The sequence below is a fragment of the Crinia signifera genome, chromosome 6, assembly GCF_055691185.1.
Source record: "Crinia signifera chromosome 6, ASM5569118v1, whole genome shotgun sequence".
In the NCBI taxonomy this organism is placed as follows: Eukaryota; Metazoa; Chordata; class Amphibia; order Anura; family Myobatrachidae; genus Crinia; species Crinia signifera.
The window spans coordinates 244,514,827-244,532,887 of record NC_139222.1 but is presented as its reverse complement, the minus strand read 5'-3'; the positions used below and the strand labels follow the sequence as shown (position 1 = coordinate 244,532,887).

At 44.6% G+C, this 18,061-nt stretch overlaps 1 protein-coding gene across 3 annotated transcripts in view; it reads left to right on the top strand.

The window, feature by feature from the left end:
• The window catches only part of BTRC (beta-transducin repeat containing E3 ubiquitin protein ligase), a 196,752-nt gene that overhangs the window by 137,943 nt on the left and 40,748 nt on the right, over window positions 1–18,061 (top strand). For all 3 annotated transcript variants that reach the window (XM_083149212.1, XM_083149211.1, XM_083149213.1), the window contains 3 exons: window positions 2,657–2,843; window positions 16,421–16,517; window positions 16,974–17,111. In XM_083149212.1, the coding sequence (XP_083005338.1) occupies window positions 2,657–2,843; window positions 16,421–16,517; window positions 16,974–17,111 (422 nt within the window). The remainder of the gene's footprint in view (window positions 1–2,656; window positions 2,844–16,420; window positions 16,518–16,973; window positions 17,112–18,061) is intronic.

Below are 18,061 nucleotides of genomic sequence, written 5' to 3'. Positions count from 1 at the left end.
AAATCAGGGATGAGGATCCTTCGGCCCTCCAGCTGTTCTTGAACTACACATCCCAGGATGCACTGCAACAGTTTTAGAATGGCCAAATAGCAAAACTGTACACACTGAACGATCTGCATGACAATATGTTTATCATGCATATCTTCTGCCTTTATCGCATAGTGTGTGTGTACAGGGCTTTACTGTTATTTACGAACCATAGTTTCAGAAACTTTATAAAATCTTTGTCTGTAAAGAAAATAATTTGTATGTGTGAGTTACCAATTTCATGACGTAAATTGATTTAAGGGAAATATTGCATGGGATTTCAGAGACCTTAATAAGAATCAGCTGATAACGTCTGCCCCTCTTTGCATGTGACTTAGTGCTAACATGTGGTGTACGGCAGTAGTTTAAAAACCACACAGTTGTAATCAGAAGAAAGAATGTTTTATAGTATCTGCTTCTACCTCCCTTCTGAGGAAACGCGTAATGTACTGATCATACTACTAAAATGTGACATGTACAGAAATAACCTGCTGACAGTATTTTTTTTATTTCTTTCTTTTACTCCCTTACTGCTGCGCCGATGCTCGTTGAGGTTACGAGTGCAACTATATTGTTTTATGGGCCGCCATTCCTTAGAGACTTGGGTGCAGATTAGGCTTGAGTGGGTGGTTCATGAGTTTAACAGCCATGCCCATCTTTTCTAAACGGTGTGTAACCCCCCTGACTGCATGCAAATGTGAATCTGCTAATAGGAACAGCATGCCATTAATCTGGCTCTCAGGCTGCTCAGTCTGTTTTTCAGTACATTTTCTGTGTATTAATAGAATAAAAATACATTTATTTTCACATGAATTCAGGGCAGGGATAAGTGCATTTGCTATGGGTCACAGGAGTAAATGTGTGAAGCTACAAAGAGTGGTATCTATCACCTAGAACGTTATGTGCAAGGTGATAATTTTCCAGCCAGTCAGCTCCTAACTGTCAATTTACTTATTGGAGCTAATTGGCTGGTGCATTATCACGGGATCCAGAATTTTAAGTAGACATGCGTTAGGATGACAGTCAATAGCATACCTCCCAAAATTTGAAATCTGAAGATCGGGGCCACCGCCTCCCATTTCACCACTGTAGGGGCATGGACAGTGCCCTGTGAGCTGCTGGCCTTGCCCCCCCAGCGTCTGTCTCCAGAAATAGATGCTGTGCACATGCGCACAGCATCTATTCACCGCTGCTCTGCTCAGCAGCAACCGGCAGGGGGGGTCGGACACTGCCAGCCCTGGGCAGGACCGTCCCAATAAAATGGGACGAACCCACGATAATCGGGACAGTTGGGAGGTACGCAACTGGTCAACATGGTCACAGTCAACACATGGAAAGGCTGACATGAGTTTTTCACGATTTAAAAAAAAAATGTTTTACTTTTTTACCATCCATGTGGAATACGGTTGTGAACAGTAACGTGTGACGAGCACGGCAGCAGTGAAATGAGGCATTGGTCTCGGAGCATGGTGAGAGAAGTGTTACACTAATTGGTGGTCCACATTTTAAAATCTACAAATTGACACTAAAAAAATGTGAAAAACTTATGTTGACCTTTTTAATGTGTTGACCATTTTCGTGTTGACCTCGCTTGTTGACTTTTTGGGGACTACCTAGACAATGTCGACCTTAAGATCCACACCCATCCTCAAAGCCATGGAGTTTGTGATGTTTTTTTAAGCTGGGGTGTGAGCATAAGGACCAATGAGAACTTGACACCACCGACACTGCAGAGTCTCGTTGGTCACCCCATTTGAAACACTTTTAAAGTGGTGAGCAGAAATTTATATAAAACCAAAGGAGGAACTATCATTGGTGCAGGAGGTATTTGGTTTGAATTTGATGCATTGAAATTGTCACCCGACCCAGTAGAATGGGTTATTTCTCAAGGAGATGCATGATGTATGGGATACCTTAGTTATTTTATACAATTACTGTTGCTTCATTAACCACTTTGGTGGTATGCCCAGAAATTTCTTGGGCTGAGCTGCGCTACTGGCATGAGAAATTTCTGGGCATGCCACTGATTAATAGGTGTGCGCCAGTGGTCCCTCCTGCTGTGCACCACTGGCACACCACCCCGAGGGGCACCCCCCACCCTGTCTCTCCTCCCCCCCAGGTGCTCACCTCCGGCCAGTCCTGACTCCCCACCCCAGTGATCGCACGGCAGGGATCCCCTTCCGCTGCCCCCACCGCCATCTGTAGCAGTGAGCAGGTGGCAGACCCCGTTCGGGAAAGTTCGGAGCTGCTCGGAAGTTATGGCACCCGAACCCCACCCCCGAACATCAACAAGCCTGCCGCCTGGTCACTGCTGTGAATGTCAGCGGGGGAACCGGGGTGGGGAGTCAGGACTGGCTGACGGTAAGGGGGTGTTGTCCTTAAGTTCTGTGGTGAGTATTTCTGGGGCAGGATAAACATGGGGAGGATGGTCACCGACCTCTCACATATAACTCACTCTTTTGAAAATGTATCCCTAATAGAGCAGAAACAAATAAAATGATTTGGGTCACAGTTGCTACGACTTTGTCCAGTATCATCCATCACTGCAGGAGGGAGTACGGGGTACCAATATTACTACCATGACTTCTGCAGGCTCATTCATTATCACGCCTTTGTTTCCTTCCCTTAGCTCGTGGGTTGGATCACATAGCAGAAAATATCCTGTCCTACCTGGATTCCGGATCGCTGTGCTCTGCAGAGCTGGTGTGTAAGGAGTGGTACCGAGTGACATCCGATGGGATGCTGTGGAAGAAGCTCATAGAGAGAATGGTGAGAACAGACTCTTTGTGGAGAGGACTGGCAGAAAGGAGAGGATGGTAAGCGTAGTCTCTGTCACCACATCTCAGTCTAATCCTTTACATGACCATCGTGTTTCACTCTAATAATAGTGTTGGGTGCACACGGGTGCCGGACGGGATCCCGACAGGCATTTACCCGACGTCCGGATCCTGACTGTCAAAACACCGACAGCCGGGTTCCTGGCGGTTGTCGGCTATTTTCCCTCGTGGGGGTCCACGACCCCCATAGAGGGAGAATAGAATAGGTGCTTAGTTGCGCTCGCCATGCTGTCTGGGTCCGGCCAGTCACATCGGGATAATGACTGTCGGGATCCCAACTGTTGGACCCCTATACCACACCCGATGCACACAACCTTGCAGTCTTTATTGCACAGTGTGAGCATAGTTTATCACAGGTAATGGTGCACCATGGCGAAGGGTTGCGTTGAGAATCTGTGGCTTCCTGTGATAGAACTTTGCTTCAGGTGATCTGTGCATGGGATAGAATATAATATATATAATATAAATTAATAACAAAAAATAAAATCTGTTCATGGCATGCCATTCACTGTAGTAAATGCAGCTTCCCCTGCAGAGGCGTCACTGGGTCTGGTGACACCTGGCACAGATAATACACCCTCTGCATAGGGGTGTGGCTTCTACGTTACCCCTACAGTGACTGTTATTGAATGCTTTTGACATTTTCTTACTGGCTTATTCTGTATTTTTCAGCTGCTAATTTATAATGTAAGGCAGTAGTTTGTTTCATTTTTTTTAATGCTCATCTGAACTATTGTTTGCAGTTGCACATTGGTTGCGGTGACTGTGCACAGGACTATGCAATGCACATGCATCGGCTTCCCCTAGGAAATTGATGTATGCACGACGGCTAAGATGCCTGCAGCCAAGAACATTTTCATGTTGTTGTGTGTGCCCATCACAGGGGGGGGGGGGGGTGCTCTAACATCCGCCCCCCTCATTGCTGGCTAGCACACTCTTAATGGGATGCGGTTGTTCAATTGGCACATCAAAGATCAACGCTCCTTAGGTCGACAGGAACTGGAAGTCAACAGGGTCCTTAGGTCGACCGGCGGAAGGTCGACAATGCAGAAAGTTGACACAGGTTTTTTTTAGTTTTTTTTCCCTACTGTGGTTCCAGAACAGGCGGTAGTTCATGCCCAGCCCTGGCTACCATCCACTAGGGCATGGAAGGAAAATATAATAGTGTGCTGAGCATAGCGAGGCACCGTGCCCGAAGCATGGCGAGCGTATAATTACACTGTCCAGAACTAGATCTAGACGCCTAAAAAAAACCTTCTGCATTGTTGACCTTCCGCTGGTCAACCTAAGGACCCTGTCGACCTTCTGTCTGTCGACCTTTCTTGGGTTAACCTAATAATCCATACCCTCCTTAATAATCGCATATTCGATTTATTAACGCAAAGCACTGCCCCTTGCGATAAGAGCCGTCCTTTGTAATGTGGCGCATCCTTGGACTTCCAGGTCCGAGACCCGGGAGTTCCTCTGCTTATGTGCAGAGTGATAGCGCCGGCCATGAGGCATGCTGGGAGGAATCAGTGACGGATCCCTCACGCAGCGCGTCAGAGAGAAGTAGCTCCAACTTTTTTTTGGCATTACTGAATTTTGAGAAATTATGTAGTAGCCGGGCGCCCAGTACGCTCTTAGCATACTGGGCTATTCTCTGTAGTGAAATCGCATCGGATCGCACGTTGTGTATGGTGCCATGAGATCCGATGCAATGCGATGAGATGTCCCTTTAGTTAATATTAAGTGCACAAGAGTGCTTATACAATGAAATATTGCATGGGATCGCACCGCACCATACACACCGATGCAATATTTCATTTTATGGCCACCCATGCTATGAGATATAATGGGTGCTTCATTGTGGAAGCACCCATGCAATTTTTGGGGTTTGTTTTTGCACCAAACACTATCCACGCCACCCCGAAGCGTGGCGAGCGCAGCGGAACGCGTCCTCCCGATCTTTTCATACCCCCACTATCCACATCGGCGTGGAGTTGATTTTATATAGTGTGGCAAACGCAGCGAGCCACCGAGCCCAAAGTGAGGCGAGCGCAGCGGATAACTTTACATGTTTTTCGCGTACCCTTGCCGGGCCTCGCTGTGCTCGCCACGCTTCGGGCTCAGTGGCTCGCCACACTATTTAAAATCGACTCCACGCCGACATGGATAGTGGGGGTATGAAAAGGTCGGGAGGACGCTTTCCGACGCCCCTCGCGGGTCTCGCTGTGCTTGCCACACTTCGGGCTGCCGTGGATAGTGGACGGTTTTAGGAACACATTCACAGCAGCCATACAATATATCTGACACAGTCATTTTGGACACGTGTTAACGTTAAACTGGCAATTTACTTATGATTATTAATAGTGATGACATATGAACAATTACAAAGAATATTAACTGTAATAACGATAATTCATAACCTATATGAAGAATAATAAGAAGATTAGGAACAATAATAACAAGAATAAAAGATTAAAGAATGATTAAAAAGCAGTCACTGAGAGGGCACTGCAGTAGCCTTTGGCAGTAGTGTCAGAGCGTGTATAATTCTTTCAAAAGAATTTTCTGCTCCCAAACTTTTCCTCCACCCAGTGCCGGTGCAAGGCGTCGGAGCGCCCCAGGCGGGAGGGCGCCCCGGTGCTCACCCGCTCCACGGGTGGGGGGGTGGCGAGGAATACGGCCGGCGCGCTGATCTGGGGGGGGAGGGATACGGCCGCCGTGCTGTTCCCTCCAGTGCATATATAATTACTCACCCGGGTCTAGCTCATCTGGCTAGGAGGGAGGGAGAGCTGGAGGTCTGGCTTAGCGGGCAGGAGGGAGACCTCGGAGTTCAGTCCCGGTGCCGTGTGACTGACCTCTTCCTCCACCCGCACCGTGTACAGCCGCTCAGCCGGGCAGCGCTGAGCACTTGGCTCACCCTCAGATGCTGCCCGGCTGAGCGGCTGTACGCGGTGCGGGTAGAGGAAGATGTCAGTTAACATGCACCGGGACTGAACTACAGCGCAGCGAGCCCTCCTTCCTGCCCGCTAAGCCAGACCTCCAGCTCTCCCTCCTGCCCTGCTCCCAACTACCGCCCCCCAGTGGCCGGCGCCCTAGGCAAATGCCTAACACTGCCTAGTGGTGGCGCCGGCCCTGCCTCCACATGAATTCCTGTAGAAAGGATTCTAAGTGGTGTCTTGCAGTGCCTCTCTGCCTTTTATTTCGCCATTTGGCTGCCCCCACTGCCGCTCAATGGTTTGGGTGTGTACCCCTGAATCAGGGTCCACAAAATTGTAGCGGTGATTCATACTGCAATGTTTGTACCCTGCCTGCTGCAGTTCCTGGGTATTATACGCCCTCCAGCAGAATAAATCATGGACCCGGGAGCGACATTATCGTTGATGGCAGCCATGAGGGTCGTGGCGTCTCGCCTTTCAACGGCGGTCAGGAAGCAGGCCCCTGTCTCCCTGCATATACCGCCGAATACCCATTGCTGGGACAGCATCCTCCCAATGTTATATTTCCTCTTCACAAAGAGGCTCTTGTCTACCTCCACCACCATGCCAGGGCCTCCAATTTGTGTCTGCGGCTGGGACAAGAGATCCATAGTGCACACCTCCCTCATGAGGCCGTTGTACTGCACCGTCGTCTTTATAGACATGTGCAGCTCCCTATGGCAGTACTGCACACTGGTAAGCTCCTGTGCCCAAGAGTACACAAACCGGACCAGGGTCAGGAACGGTTACCAGCACCAGGGGAACCAGTGGTCCGCTCGAATGCTGACCTTCTTCCGGTGACACTTAATGTGGCAGCGCCACGTCCCTTCCTTAATAGAGAGCCTCATCAGATGCCCGTTTACGCAAGTTTGAGTAACGGGCAGCAATTTATTTTGCTGAAAAAACAGCACAGCCTCCTCCTCTGATGTAGGCAGGGTAAACATTGACATTTGCTCACCTGCCATGCCCGCGCCTTGCACACCGGTCATTGTCACACTGAGAGAACTCTGTGAAGCATCCATCACTGTCGGCTATTGTCCTCAGAGTGAGTGACCGGGAACACTTACGCAAGTTCTCACTGACTACGCTATTTACGTAGCTTAAGCTTATTCACAAAGCATAGCTACGGTAACTGACAAATGTATATCAGTACTCTACGCATATAAACTAGTGGAATCGCATCGCATGGATCGCATGCCCCTGAAACAGGACATGCGATGCGATTTCCTTCCGCAAGCGTATGTATGTTAATTGGGCGCCCGGTTACTACATAAGTACCGAGAAACCTGTCGATCGGGTTTTAGTGCGTGGGGAAAATGTGGTAAAAAAATCCCAATAACAGAAAATATTTGCCTATCTATGCTCAGTGGATCCATGGAGTCAGAAGATTTTCCAATGTATCTAATAGTCCAAGCTGAATATCCTCAGGTTTTTACTGGTGCTTGTCCCGTTCCCTTGTGTATTGTAATCCTAAAGCTGGGCATACACTATACAATTATCTGGAAGATCATCTGTCCAGTATGGCTGTTTGGAATGAAGATCTGGTAATGTATTGTAACAAAGTAAATCTGGCAAATATAGTTGGTCAGAGAAAATGGTTAAATCATGTTTTTTTAATGAGGGTGTGTCTGTATTTTGCATTATTTGTCAGTTTCCAGTGTTTGGGCGCAAATGGTCAACTGTCATTTGATCCATTGCATCACCAGATTGTCATTTCAACCAGCCAGATTAGACAAATAGTCTGCCAGATAATTCTATAGTTTATGTCATGCTTCATTTGTACTCCAACTGCAAGATGCATTTGGGGACCCAAATACTTAACCCGAACCCTGGGTAAGTACAGTTTTAATATTTACTTTTTTTTTATGGTGCCCACACACACGGCACGATTTTTATGAACATTCCAATCTTTCACTCCATTTCCCTTGAAATCCAGAACACTATTTTATGCACACATACGGAACGATTGTGTAAACGATCAGAGTATTTGATGCGTCGTTTAACGACTGCAAATCATTAACACTTCAGTAGCACATCGCTCATCATGACTACAAACGGAACGATGTGTTCCAAATCGTGCAAGAAAGGTTGTTCTCTTTCTGCGTGCTAAGGAGATCAGCGAGCAAGATAACCGACCGTCGGGTAGGTGCATCGTTATCAAGCCAACGTACAGACCATTTTTAAACAATTGGTCGTTCCATTTGGTTGAAAATGAACGTAACGTTTAGAATATCTTACCGTCTGTATGTGGACAGCTTTAGACCGGAGTTTTCATTGTTGAGTGGAGCAGCCTTTAAAACAAAGTACTGGTGATAAATCAGATGTAACAAGTGTGACTGTAATGTGAAGTTACCTTCCTGCCCGGCATCGATATATGATGTTATAATGCATTTTGTGTGTCCTTTTGGTCTTGTTTGTGTTGCCAGTTACTATATGCTGTATGTCAGCTTAATAAATGCATTGCCTGGTGCAAGAATCAAAATGTCCTTCAGGAGTATTAACATGTTATTTTAGAATGCAGGATAAGTGTTCCTGAATCTGCCAGTGTTAAACTGTTTCTCCTCTGTCTTATGAGCCCATCGAGCCCTATTACCTGTCTCCTGGAACTACAAAGCAGTCATCTTTGTAGAATAGCCTCTGTAAATATGAATGAGAACATTTGCATCAAGCCATCTTTTTGCAGAGCTCTAACACAATAATCTTTCCTATTTTTCAAGCAAGAGCCACTTCTGGAGCAGGAGATGTCAGGCATACTCCACTGTAACACAGATATTGCAATATTACAGAGGGATGGAACAACGTCTACTTATAAAGAAAATTCATTTTTTTGTGAATTGTTATGAATTCCATAATATATCACTGCTCTGTACTTTACCACAGCTGTATAGATTGGGTGTGCAACTGGTTTCCCTGCTAAGAGGTCGAGGTCAGCCTCTGCATAGATGTGAGCTTTACCACCTTTTGGGATGCCTACCTAGAAAGCTACAGGGTGTGTCCTAAGGACGTGGTCAGCAGCCATCTTTTTTCCCAAGTCTTGGTTTCCTCCTGCCCAAGCACTGTTTCTGTGACATCACATGACGTAACTTGGGGGCCTTTGCCAGCCCATGGGTCTTTTGCATCTTGCTACGGTACTGCACTTTCATATAGTTCCAAAAGTTCAACGATTTCACTCCCTTCTCCATGACATTTTTGTTGCAATGACCACTACAACAGGAACTGGTTCTGTTTTAAAAGCCTGTGGGCCTGAGAGTCTTGACTGAAAGCACCTCGCCATATTCACCTGTGACGTTAAATTGGCTGACCAGGTACTTAACATAGTGGTTCCCAAACTCAGTCCACAAGGAGCAGTAAAAGGCCAGGCTTTACGTACAGATGGATCCGGGCTCTTCTTTGCAGGGGATGGGGATGGCGACGCCATCTCCCGCCACCCGCCATCTGTTTTTGCAAAAGGGAACGCGCACGCACGACTGCTTCCCCCGGGTCACCGCCGGCTTGTCTCAGGTCTTTTATGTGCATGTACGTTCTCTGTAAAATTGGCGGGCAGCTGACATCCGGTGATGTCAGCTGCCCGCCCATGTCACCGAGCGATTATCATAGAACACCCAGCGTTTTCATTGGAATGCCCATGAAATGCTGGGTGTTCCCATGGGCGACCAACCCTGCCCGTCGACCCATGCCAAGCGGCCGCAAGGTTGGGTGCGTGCACCCAGAGAACAGTTTGTTTGCCATGGGCGCAAGCACCCAACATGTGCAGAAATATGTCTGCGCAGACGCTAAACATTGCCCCTGTGCGGATGCATATGCACTAACGAGCAGACCTGAATAAGGTCCCTAATCAGAGTTTACTATGTGAGCAATAACTTTTTCTAAACGCTGTCACAGAGGGCATAGAGGGAGAATAGAATAGTTTGTTGAGCGTACCGAGGCAACGTCCCCGAAGCATGGCGAGAGCAGTGGTCACTTTGACGGTGACTGTTGACATTCGGGACAAAAAGGTGAAAGACTCATGTCCACTTTTTGACTGTAGACATTCCCATTGTCAAACTAATGCTTGTCGACCTTCCAACCTGTTGACCTTAGCAAAGTGGACCTATTTCATATGTCGACCTAAGCCATGTTGACCTTCAATGGTCCACCCATAGAAACATAGAAACATAGAATTTGACGGCAGATAAGAACCACTTGTCCCATTTAGTCTGCCCCTTTTTTAAACATGTTACCTCAAACCATATTTGATCCTTATTTTTTTGTAAGGATATCAATATGCTTATCCCAAGCATGTTTAAATTGTACTACTGTATTTGCCTCTACCACCTCTGATGGGAGGCTATTCCATTCATCCACTACTCTTTCTGTGATGTAATTCTTCCTCAAATTTCCCCTGAATCTTCCTCCCTCTAGTTTCAGTGCATGTCCTCGTGTTCTGCTGCTCCTCTTCCTGTGAAGAATGTCTCCCACCTGTACCTTGTTAAAACCCTTGATATATTTGAAAGTTTCTATCATGTCCCCCCTTTCCCTTCTCTGCTCTAAAGTATACATATTAAGATCTTTTAGTCTTTCCTGGTACGTTTTGTGGTGTAGGCCATGCACCATTTTAGTTGCCCTTCTTTGTACAGTCTCTAATGTATTTATATCCTTCTGGAGATATGGCCTCCAGAACTGAACACAATACTCTTAGATGAGGTCGTACCAATGACCTATACAGTGGCATTATTACTTCTTTCTTTCTACTGCTGATACCTCTCCCTATGCAACCAAGCATCTGACTTGCCTTCTTCATTGCTTTGTTACATTGCTTACCTGCCTTTAAGTCCCCTGAAATAGTGACACCTAGATCCCTCTCTTCCTCAGTAGTTTCCATTATAGTGCCATTTATACTATATTTAGTATAAATGCATGCCGATCTAATATGGGTCGACACAATGACCCATACCCAAGCCTCTTTGGTCCGGCCAGCAATGCTGTAGAGTCTCAGATCTCTAGTTGGCTCAGACTGTAATGTACATGCACAGATCTCTGGGAACATGGCGTGGCGGCCATTTACTTGTTTATTTCACTACTGCAAATGCACAAAACACCAGGAAAAGGGCAACCGCTCCATTTTCTCAATGATTTCTACAGCGCTGCTGCCGCCGGTGCAGGACTCCGGTAAGTAAGAGATTTGTGCATTGTGTGGCCCCCCTGGACTCAGGGGCCAGTGTGCATCTGTTATATATCTGCTAGATTACAGCTCTTGCTGCAAGATACACATAATGATCTGGTTTGTCTCGATTTCACACTTTATTGTGCTATGGATGTAACGTTTGTCCTGTGCCCCTCACATGTAGTATACAGACAGTTGCTCTTTTTGCAGCGAGATATTTTAATTTCATCGCTGGAAAGTTCCTCTGCCCTAGATGGCATCCGTGAATTTAGAATCTGGATACAGGTTTACTAGCAGTAAATAACACTTAGTAATACATGTAAACGCTCACACGTTCTAATGAATATTGTATTTTTATTTTATACTTGCAAAGATATGGACGAAGTTAATACATATACACTCCATTAATCGTCGGGGCTTTGGGCCTCACAAGGTTCAGCTGGCAAGGCGCAGATTTAGTTGTTTTAATACTAGTAAAGAGATTATGTAAAATGAGGTTACTATATCAACAGAGGCATTTCTTCAATGTATATTCCATCCAATAGCTCAGGTTACAAAGTTGTGTTTCTAATACTTTCGCTGGAGTAAATTAAAAACCAAAGCGGCGTACCGGCTTCGATGGCATTTGTAATGAGTTTGCGTTCGAGATCAGATCACAGGGGTTTTTTTCTTACTCCGTACGAGAATATTTCTGTGTGTACGGTGTTGTAAGTCTTCCGGTGCTTGTCATCTGCTGACACCAAAAACAAATTGCCACAACACCAGCCGGGATATTATGCAGGAATATGGCGGCTGGGCATACGAAAAAGTTTTGGGAAAGTTGAGGCTACAAAAGAAAATTGCTCATGAAAAGTTTCAGAAGATAAACTTTTGTCCCAGTTTTGCCTCGCTTTGTTTCAGGCCATTTTCTAATTGAAACACTTGATGTTCTTGCTCTGTGTAGGCTATGCCCACGTTTTATAGGGTATGGGTAAGGAGTTCGCCTGTCAATAGGTTGACCACTGTTGGTCGACACAAGAAAAGGGTCCAGGTGCCTTAAATCAACACCGTCGACACAAGTGGTACTTATGTATTATCTGGGCTCCCATGTTAAATGCACCCCATTTTTTCATACCCCTACTATCCAACTACACATGGAGTTGATTGTATATAGTGTGGCGAGCGCAGCGAGCCACCGTGCCCGAAGCGCGGGCTAAATATTGGGCCCTTATAAACTTTTGCTATGGGGCCTACAAATATCTAGTTACGCCACTGCCGCCATCAGCACGGTGCCTCACTACACTCGGCACACTATTATAATTTAATTCTATGTCTATTTGGATAGTAAAGAACGAAAAACCACCTGTTTTTTAAGGGGAGAGGGGATTTAAAAACTCGTCGACCTATTGCATATGTTGATCTTGTGCATGTGTCAACCTATGGCCTGTTGACCAATAGTGATCGAGACATTGACTGTCAACCTTGTTGTTGTCAACCTGCCGACCGCTTCCCGTTTACATAGTTACATAGTAGGTGAGGCTGAATAAAGACTTGCGTCCATCTAGTTCAACCTATGTTTAAAGTAGCTTATCCCTTGTTGTATTGTATGTTCTGATATTTTAAAGACAGATTATGTTACTTATTCATACCCATGGATGTTTTTAGCAAATAAATGTTTATACAACCCTATTTTAAACATATTTATAGTGTCTTCCGACACCACTTATACAGGAAGAGCGTTCCAAAGTTTGACTGCTCTGACTGTAAAGAATTTTTTTCTTCTAGATGAACAAAATCTTTTTTCTTCTAATCTAAACTCATGCCCTCGCGTCCTAGATTCCTTTCTAGTAGAAAAAAGGGTGTTTGACAGTTCCTTATATTGGCCCCTAATATATTTATACATGTTGAGCATATCCCCCCTTAAACGTCTTTTCTCTAGTGTAAATAGTCCCAAATTGTTTAATCTTTCATCATAGCTTAAATTCTCCATTCCCCTAATAAGCTTTGTTGCTCTTCTTTGGATTTTTTCTAATTCTGTGATGTACTTTTTATAGTGCGGAGCCCAGAACTGCACTGCGTATTCGAGGTGTGGTCTAACCAATGATGGCGTCCGTTCACTAAGGCATGGCAGTAGGTCAGCTTTTCTATCATTGCTTACTACAAATATAGAAAACACCTATTGTGTCAATTTATCAATCACATTTTCGAAAGGCAGCGGTGTAACAGAAAACCTAGATCACCACAGTCCTTTTTAAATAAGCTTCCACATATTTTTCATAAGGGAGCTGTAACCAGAGGTCCCGGTGAATCTTTATCCCTAATGCGGGCTACCTCTGGCGATAACATTTCAATTGCTGGTAGTTGATCCCTTGATAAACAGGAAAAGCAAAAAAGTCTCCTGCAAAATGGTCGTCTTGGTAGTGATTTGGCTTTTCTGTATATGCTGCTGCCACTTGTCTGATGCTGTCATAGGCAGAGATGTAGTAACAGCTCAGTTATCCCCTTGCTAAGGGAGGTGCTGCAGTGATATATGAAAAGGGCAGTCACTAAAGAGGAGTTCTAATAATGCAGCTCTCTGGCCATATGTGTCCCATCTGTATCACAGTAAGCTTGTGCTTCTGGGCGGCCATGTTGCTCTTGCCTAAGATTATAGGTGAAAACTTGAAACGTCATGTTAAACAGACCACACACGCACATACTGAGGCAGCAGTGTAAGGAAGCATAGTACCAACCTCAGGTGGCGCTGTGTTATCAGACAAGCCACGAAACTCAACTTTATCATCATTCATGGTGGCAGCGTTTATTTAATGTAAACCAAAACTGCCACTGGAGAAGTCCCCGGTTTTCCACTTACTGCATTTAGTACGTTTTGGAGAAGCCGCAATAACTTTTGTAAAAAAACAGAAGAAAGAAAGAGTGAGCATCACAGTATACAGTGTGTGTGTGTGTGTGTGTGTGTGTGTGTGTGTGTGTGTGTATATGGTACCTGAAGACGATAATAAATCGAAACGTTGTATCACGATCTGGCAGTCGGCTCTATTTGTAACAGCCAACGCCGCATTCAAGTCCGAGAGTGCCGCCCACACCATCCTAGACTATATATATATATATATATATATATATATATATATATATATATATATATATATATATATATATGTATGTATGTATGTATATTGTGTGTGTGTGTATGTATATATATATATATATATATATATATATATATATATTGTTTGTGTGTGTATGTATATGTGTATGTATGTATGTGTATGTGTATATATATATATATATATATATATATATATTCCACACGACGGCGGCACTCGGTAACATGATTCAGGAAACGGCTATATAGTCAACGTTTCGAAGCTTTTAATCTGGCTTCTTCTTCTTGATGAAGTCAAGAAAGACTTGTTCGCATAGCTGTTCCATGGAGATGGCAGGTCCCACGACCTGGGACTCTAAAGCTCGTCCGGAATAATAGCAAGTAGCAGGCTGCCATTGGGCCACCTTGCTATTATTCCAGACCAGCTTCAGAACCTCAGCCACCCAACCAGGGTGCATGTGTTCAATGGCTCTGGCGTCTTAAGAGCCATACACCCTTGCCAACCCTGCCGATGTAGCTAACTATATCTGCAACGGCCGATATTGTGTGTAATCACTGAATGATAGCTTCCACCGTTAACGTTCAGTAACGTCAACGGGACCCGCTAAACATGTAGGTTGTTTGGCTATACAGCATGTTCAACAGGTTAAACAGTCAGTGGATAGACAATGTCTAGGTCGACAGTCACTAGGTCAACCATTAATGAATGACAGTGGCTAGGTCAACACCTAAAGAAGGTCAACCTACTGTACCTTAGGGTCTACACTGCCAAAAGGTCAACACAAACTTATGGTGGTCAACATAGGCATGGTCGGCATGAGTTTTTCATTTTTTATTAAAAGGTGGTTTTCATAGTTCCAAGTGGGCATAGAGTGGAAATATAATAGTGTGCCAAGCGCAGCGAGGCACCGTGGCCAAAACATGGCGAGAGAAGTGGTACATACTGTATATATCAGTGATGTCTAACCTTGACACTCCAACCGTTGCTGAACTACATATCCCAGCATGCCCTGCTACAGTTTTACTATTTGGCCATGCTAAAACTGATGCAGAGCATGCTGGAATGTGTAGTTCAACAACAGCTGGAGTGTCCAGGTTAGCCATCACTGTTATATATGGTGTGCATGTTGAAGTATGGTTACATAGACACAAAAAAATCAAGAAAAACTCACTTCGACCTTTTGACTGTCGACCTAACCTATGCCCACCATAAGCTTGTGTCGACCTAAGGTATGTCTAACCATTTTCAGTGTTTACCTAGTCACCTTCGACCTAGTGTATGTCGACCTAGACATTGTCTATCCTATATACTGTCCCATTCAGCAGACATCAGTCATCGTTAACGATGTGCGGGAGCACACATTTAACGATACTGCATGTACACACTAGACGATATAGAGAACTATATTGCTTAGAAAGCCCTTTCTGAGTGATATCTTTCACTAGATAGTCTATTGTGTATGTGTCTTTACTGTACTCCCTGCGGCCATGGGGCTACTCAGGATGTTGATAACTGGCTGGTCTACAACCGATGCTGCATTTTTGCACACAGCCGCTGGTACTCGTAGACCGTTGGTGGGCTTCCCAGTACAAAGCCAGACGGGTATTGCATTTGCATATCTTCGCACAGTCGCTGCACGCAAATGTTCAGCTGCTGCAATCACTAGTGTCCACCTCTGAGCCAGGACCAAAGTATAGGAGGAAAATATTTAGATTTGCATAGCGCTAGAAAAGCAGTTTTCACCTGTGACCTCTGAGCCTGGGGGAACATCTTGCAGAAATTCTATTGTGAAAATTGAAGTTCTACAGTATATGCAGTAGCCATATCTCTTCTGCAGCCATTTTTGCTGGTAAGATGGATATTCATAAAGTGCCATGGTCTGTAAAGGAAGAGCAGACGCAGTTGTTCATTAACATAATAGATTACACAGGTCTTGGTCATTTTCTGCCTCGCCAATCTTTAGACTCTTCTTTACATTGGGGCTCAGCAGAGTTCTGCACTTGCTAAGTATATTGACTGAGTCACTAATACCCCTTTAAGACCGCACTTTTTACCAGTTATTTTGCTGTTTTTTTACAGGTTTAAAACAGTAATTTGATGCCATTTAAAGACATGCGGTCTGAAAGAGTTTTAGCTGGCAGACCCATTTTTAGAAACGTTTTAAAATACCTGGTCAAAGCCAGTTTTGCGGTCTGAAAGCAGCATTGGTTTGCACTGGAAGTTCAGCATCCCCCAAGCGGCATTGAGAAGGGGGGGGGGGGGGTTAAGCTGTCTTCATGTACATCTGACATGTTATATATGTCATACAGTATCTTGTTATGCGGCATGAATATAATTTCTGGGTGTTTTATTTTTACATTTTAGGGGTCAGTATCTGTTTAAAAACAAGCCACCAGATGGAAAGATGCCACCAAATTCCTTCTACAGATCACTTTATCCCAAAATTATCCAAGACATAGAGGTAAGCATGGCTAACACAATGCTATGTTGCAGTTAAAGAACGGTTACCCAGAAGACCTGATTCATCCCAGCTCTTAGTTGGTTTCCCACCCCCCAAAACCAAAGTTATTAAATGATGCCATGGAATTTCAGGATTGCCCAAACATGGAATTAAGTTTATTGAAGCTTATAAGGTAACAGGAATGCCGTAACAATGACATTATTTGTTAAAGTGTAAGACTAACCTTCCAAAGCCATGCAAATCTAATTAACAAAGTTATTAATCAAAAATTGGCAAATAATAAGTAGATTTGCAACTTTCCAGTGGAAAGATGTTGAAGTTTTTGTTCCGTTTTAGTTACCTTGTTTATGTAGGTGTTTTTCAGTAAACCATTCTGGGTTTTTTATGTGTTTGTGTCTTTTTTTTTAATTTATTTTATTTTCATTTTGTTTTGCTGTCTTTTTCTGCCAATACCAGACGATCGAGTCCAACTGGCGTTGTGGGCGGCACAGCTTACAAAGGATTCACTGTCGGAGTGAAACCAGCAAAGGAGTCTACTGTTTACAGTATGACGAACAGAAGATAGTGAGTGGCCTCAGAGATAACACCATCAAGGTGAATTTTGGGCATTTTCTGAAAAAGTTTTTTAGAGGTTTAGGGGGAGCCAGAGCAATGCCAGCATGCCAATCTGCTTTTGCCTTTTAAATGATTGCCACTTTAAAACATTGAGCAGGAATCATTCCATTGCCTTTATCTTGCAGTCACACGCAACTTCATAAGAGGTCACATCTAGTAATGACTATTTTATGTATATTGCACACGTGTATCGGGCTGCATACACATCTTCGCAAACCAAAGCATAAGTCAAAGTGATACGCAACTCAGCAATTTCCCTGCAGATGCTGAATGGGCGCTTCTGGGTGTTGATGGAGCGAACGAATGCAAGAGATATGTTCCGTGGTTGTGTCACCAGAGACACACATTCTGTTCTGAATCATACATATAACCTGTGGACGCCACACTCCGACAGTTCTCCTGCACCTTTAGTAGTATGAGAAAGGTGTAAGTTATGGCTGCTCCGGAGCAGTGCAGTTCATTTTATTTTAAAGATGCCTACCACATAGTATACAGCTATATAGGTACTGTATACTATATTTATTTATTTATTTACAGTTTCTTATATAGCGCAGCAGATTCCGTTGCGCTTTACAATAGTAGACAGTGATAAGACAAACTGGGCAACAACCGACAGACTTGGAGGTAGGAGGGCCCTGCTGCAAGCTTACAATCTATAGGGATATAGGGGGGGAACACAAGGACAGGCACCAGTAATAGCATAGCAGTCCCACCATGTTACAAGTCCAGAAGGAAAGCTATATAATACATAAGTGCCTCGGAGGGTTATGCATGTAGAACTTAAATATGATAAGCTTGCCTGAAGAGGTGAGTTTTCAGGGAACGCTTGAAAGTTTGGAGGCTAGTGGAGAGTCTTAATGTGCGTGGATGGGCATTCCATAGGATGGGAGCAGCCTGATGAAAGTCCTGTAATAGTGAGTGGGAGCTAG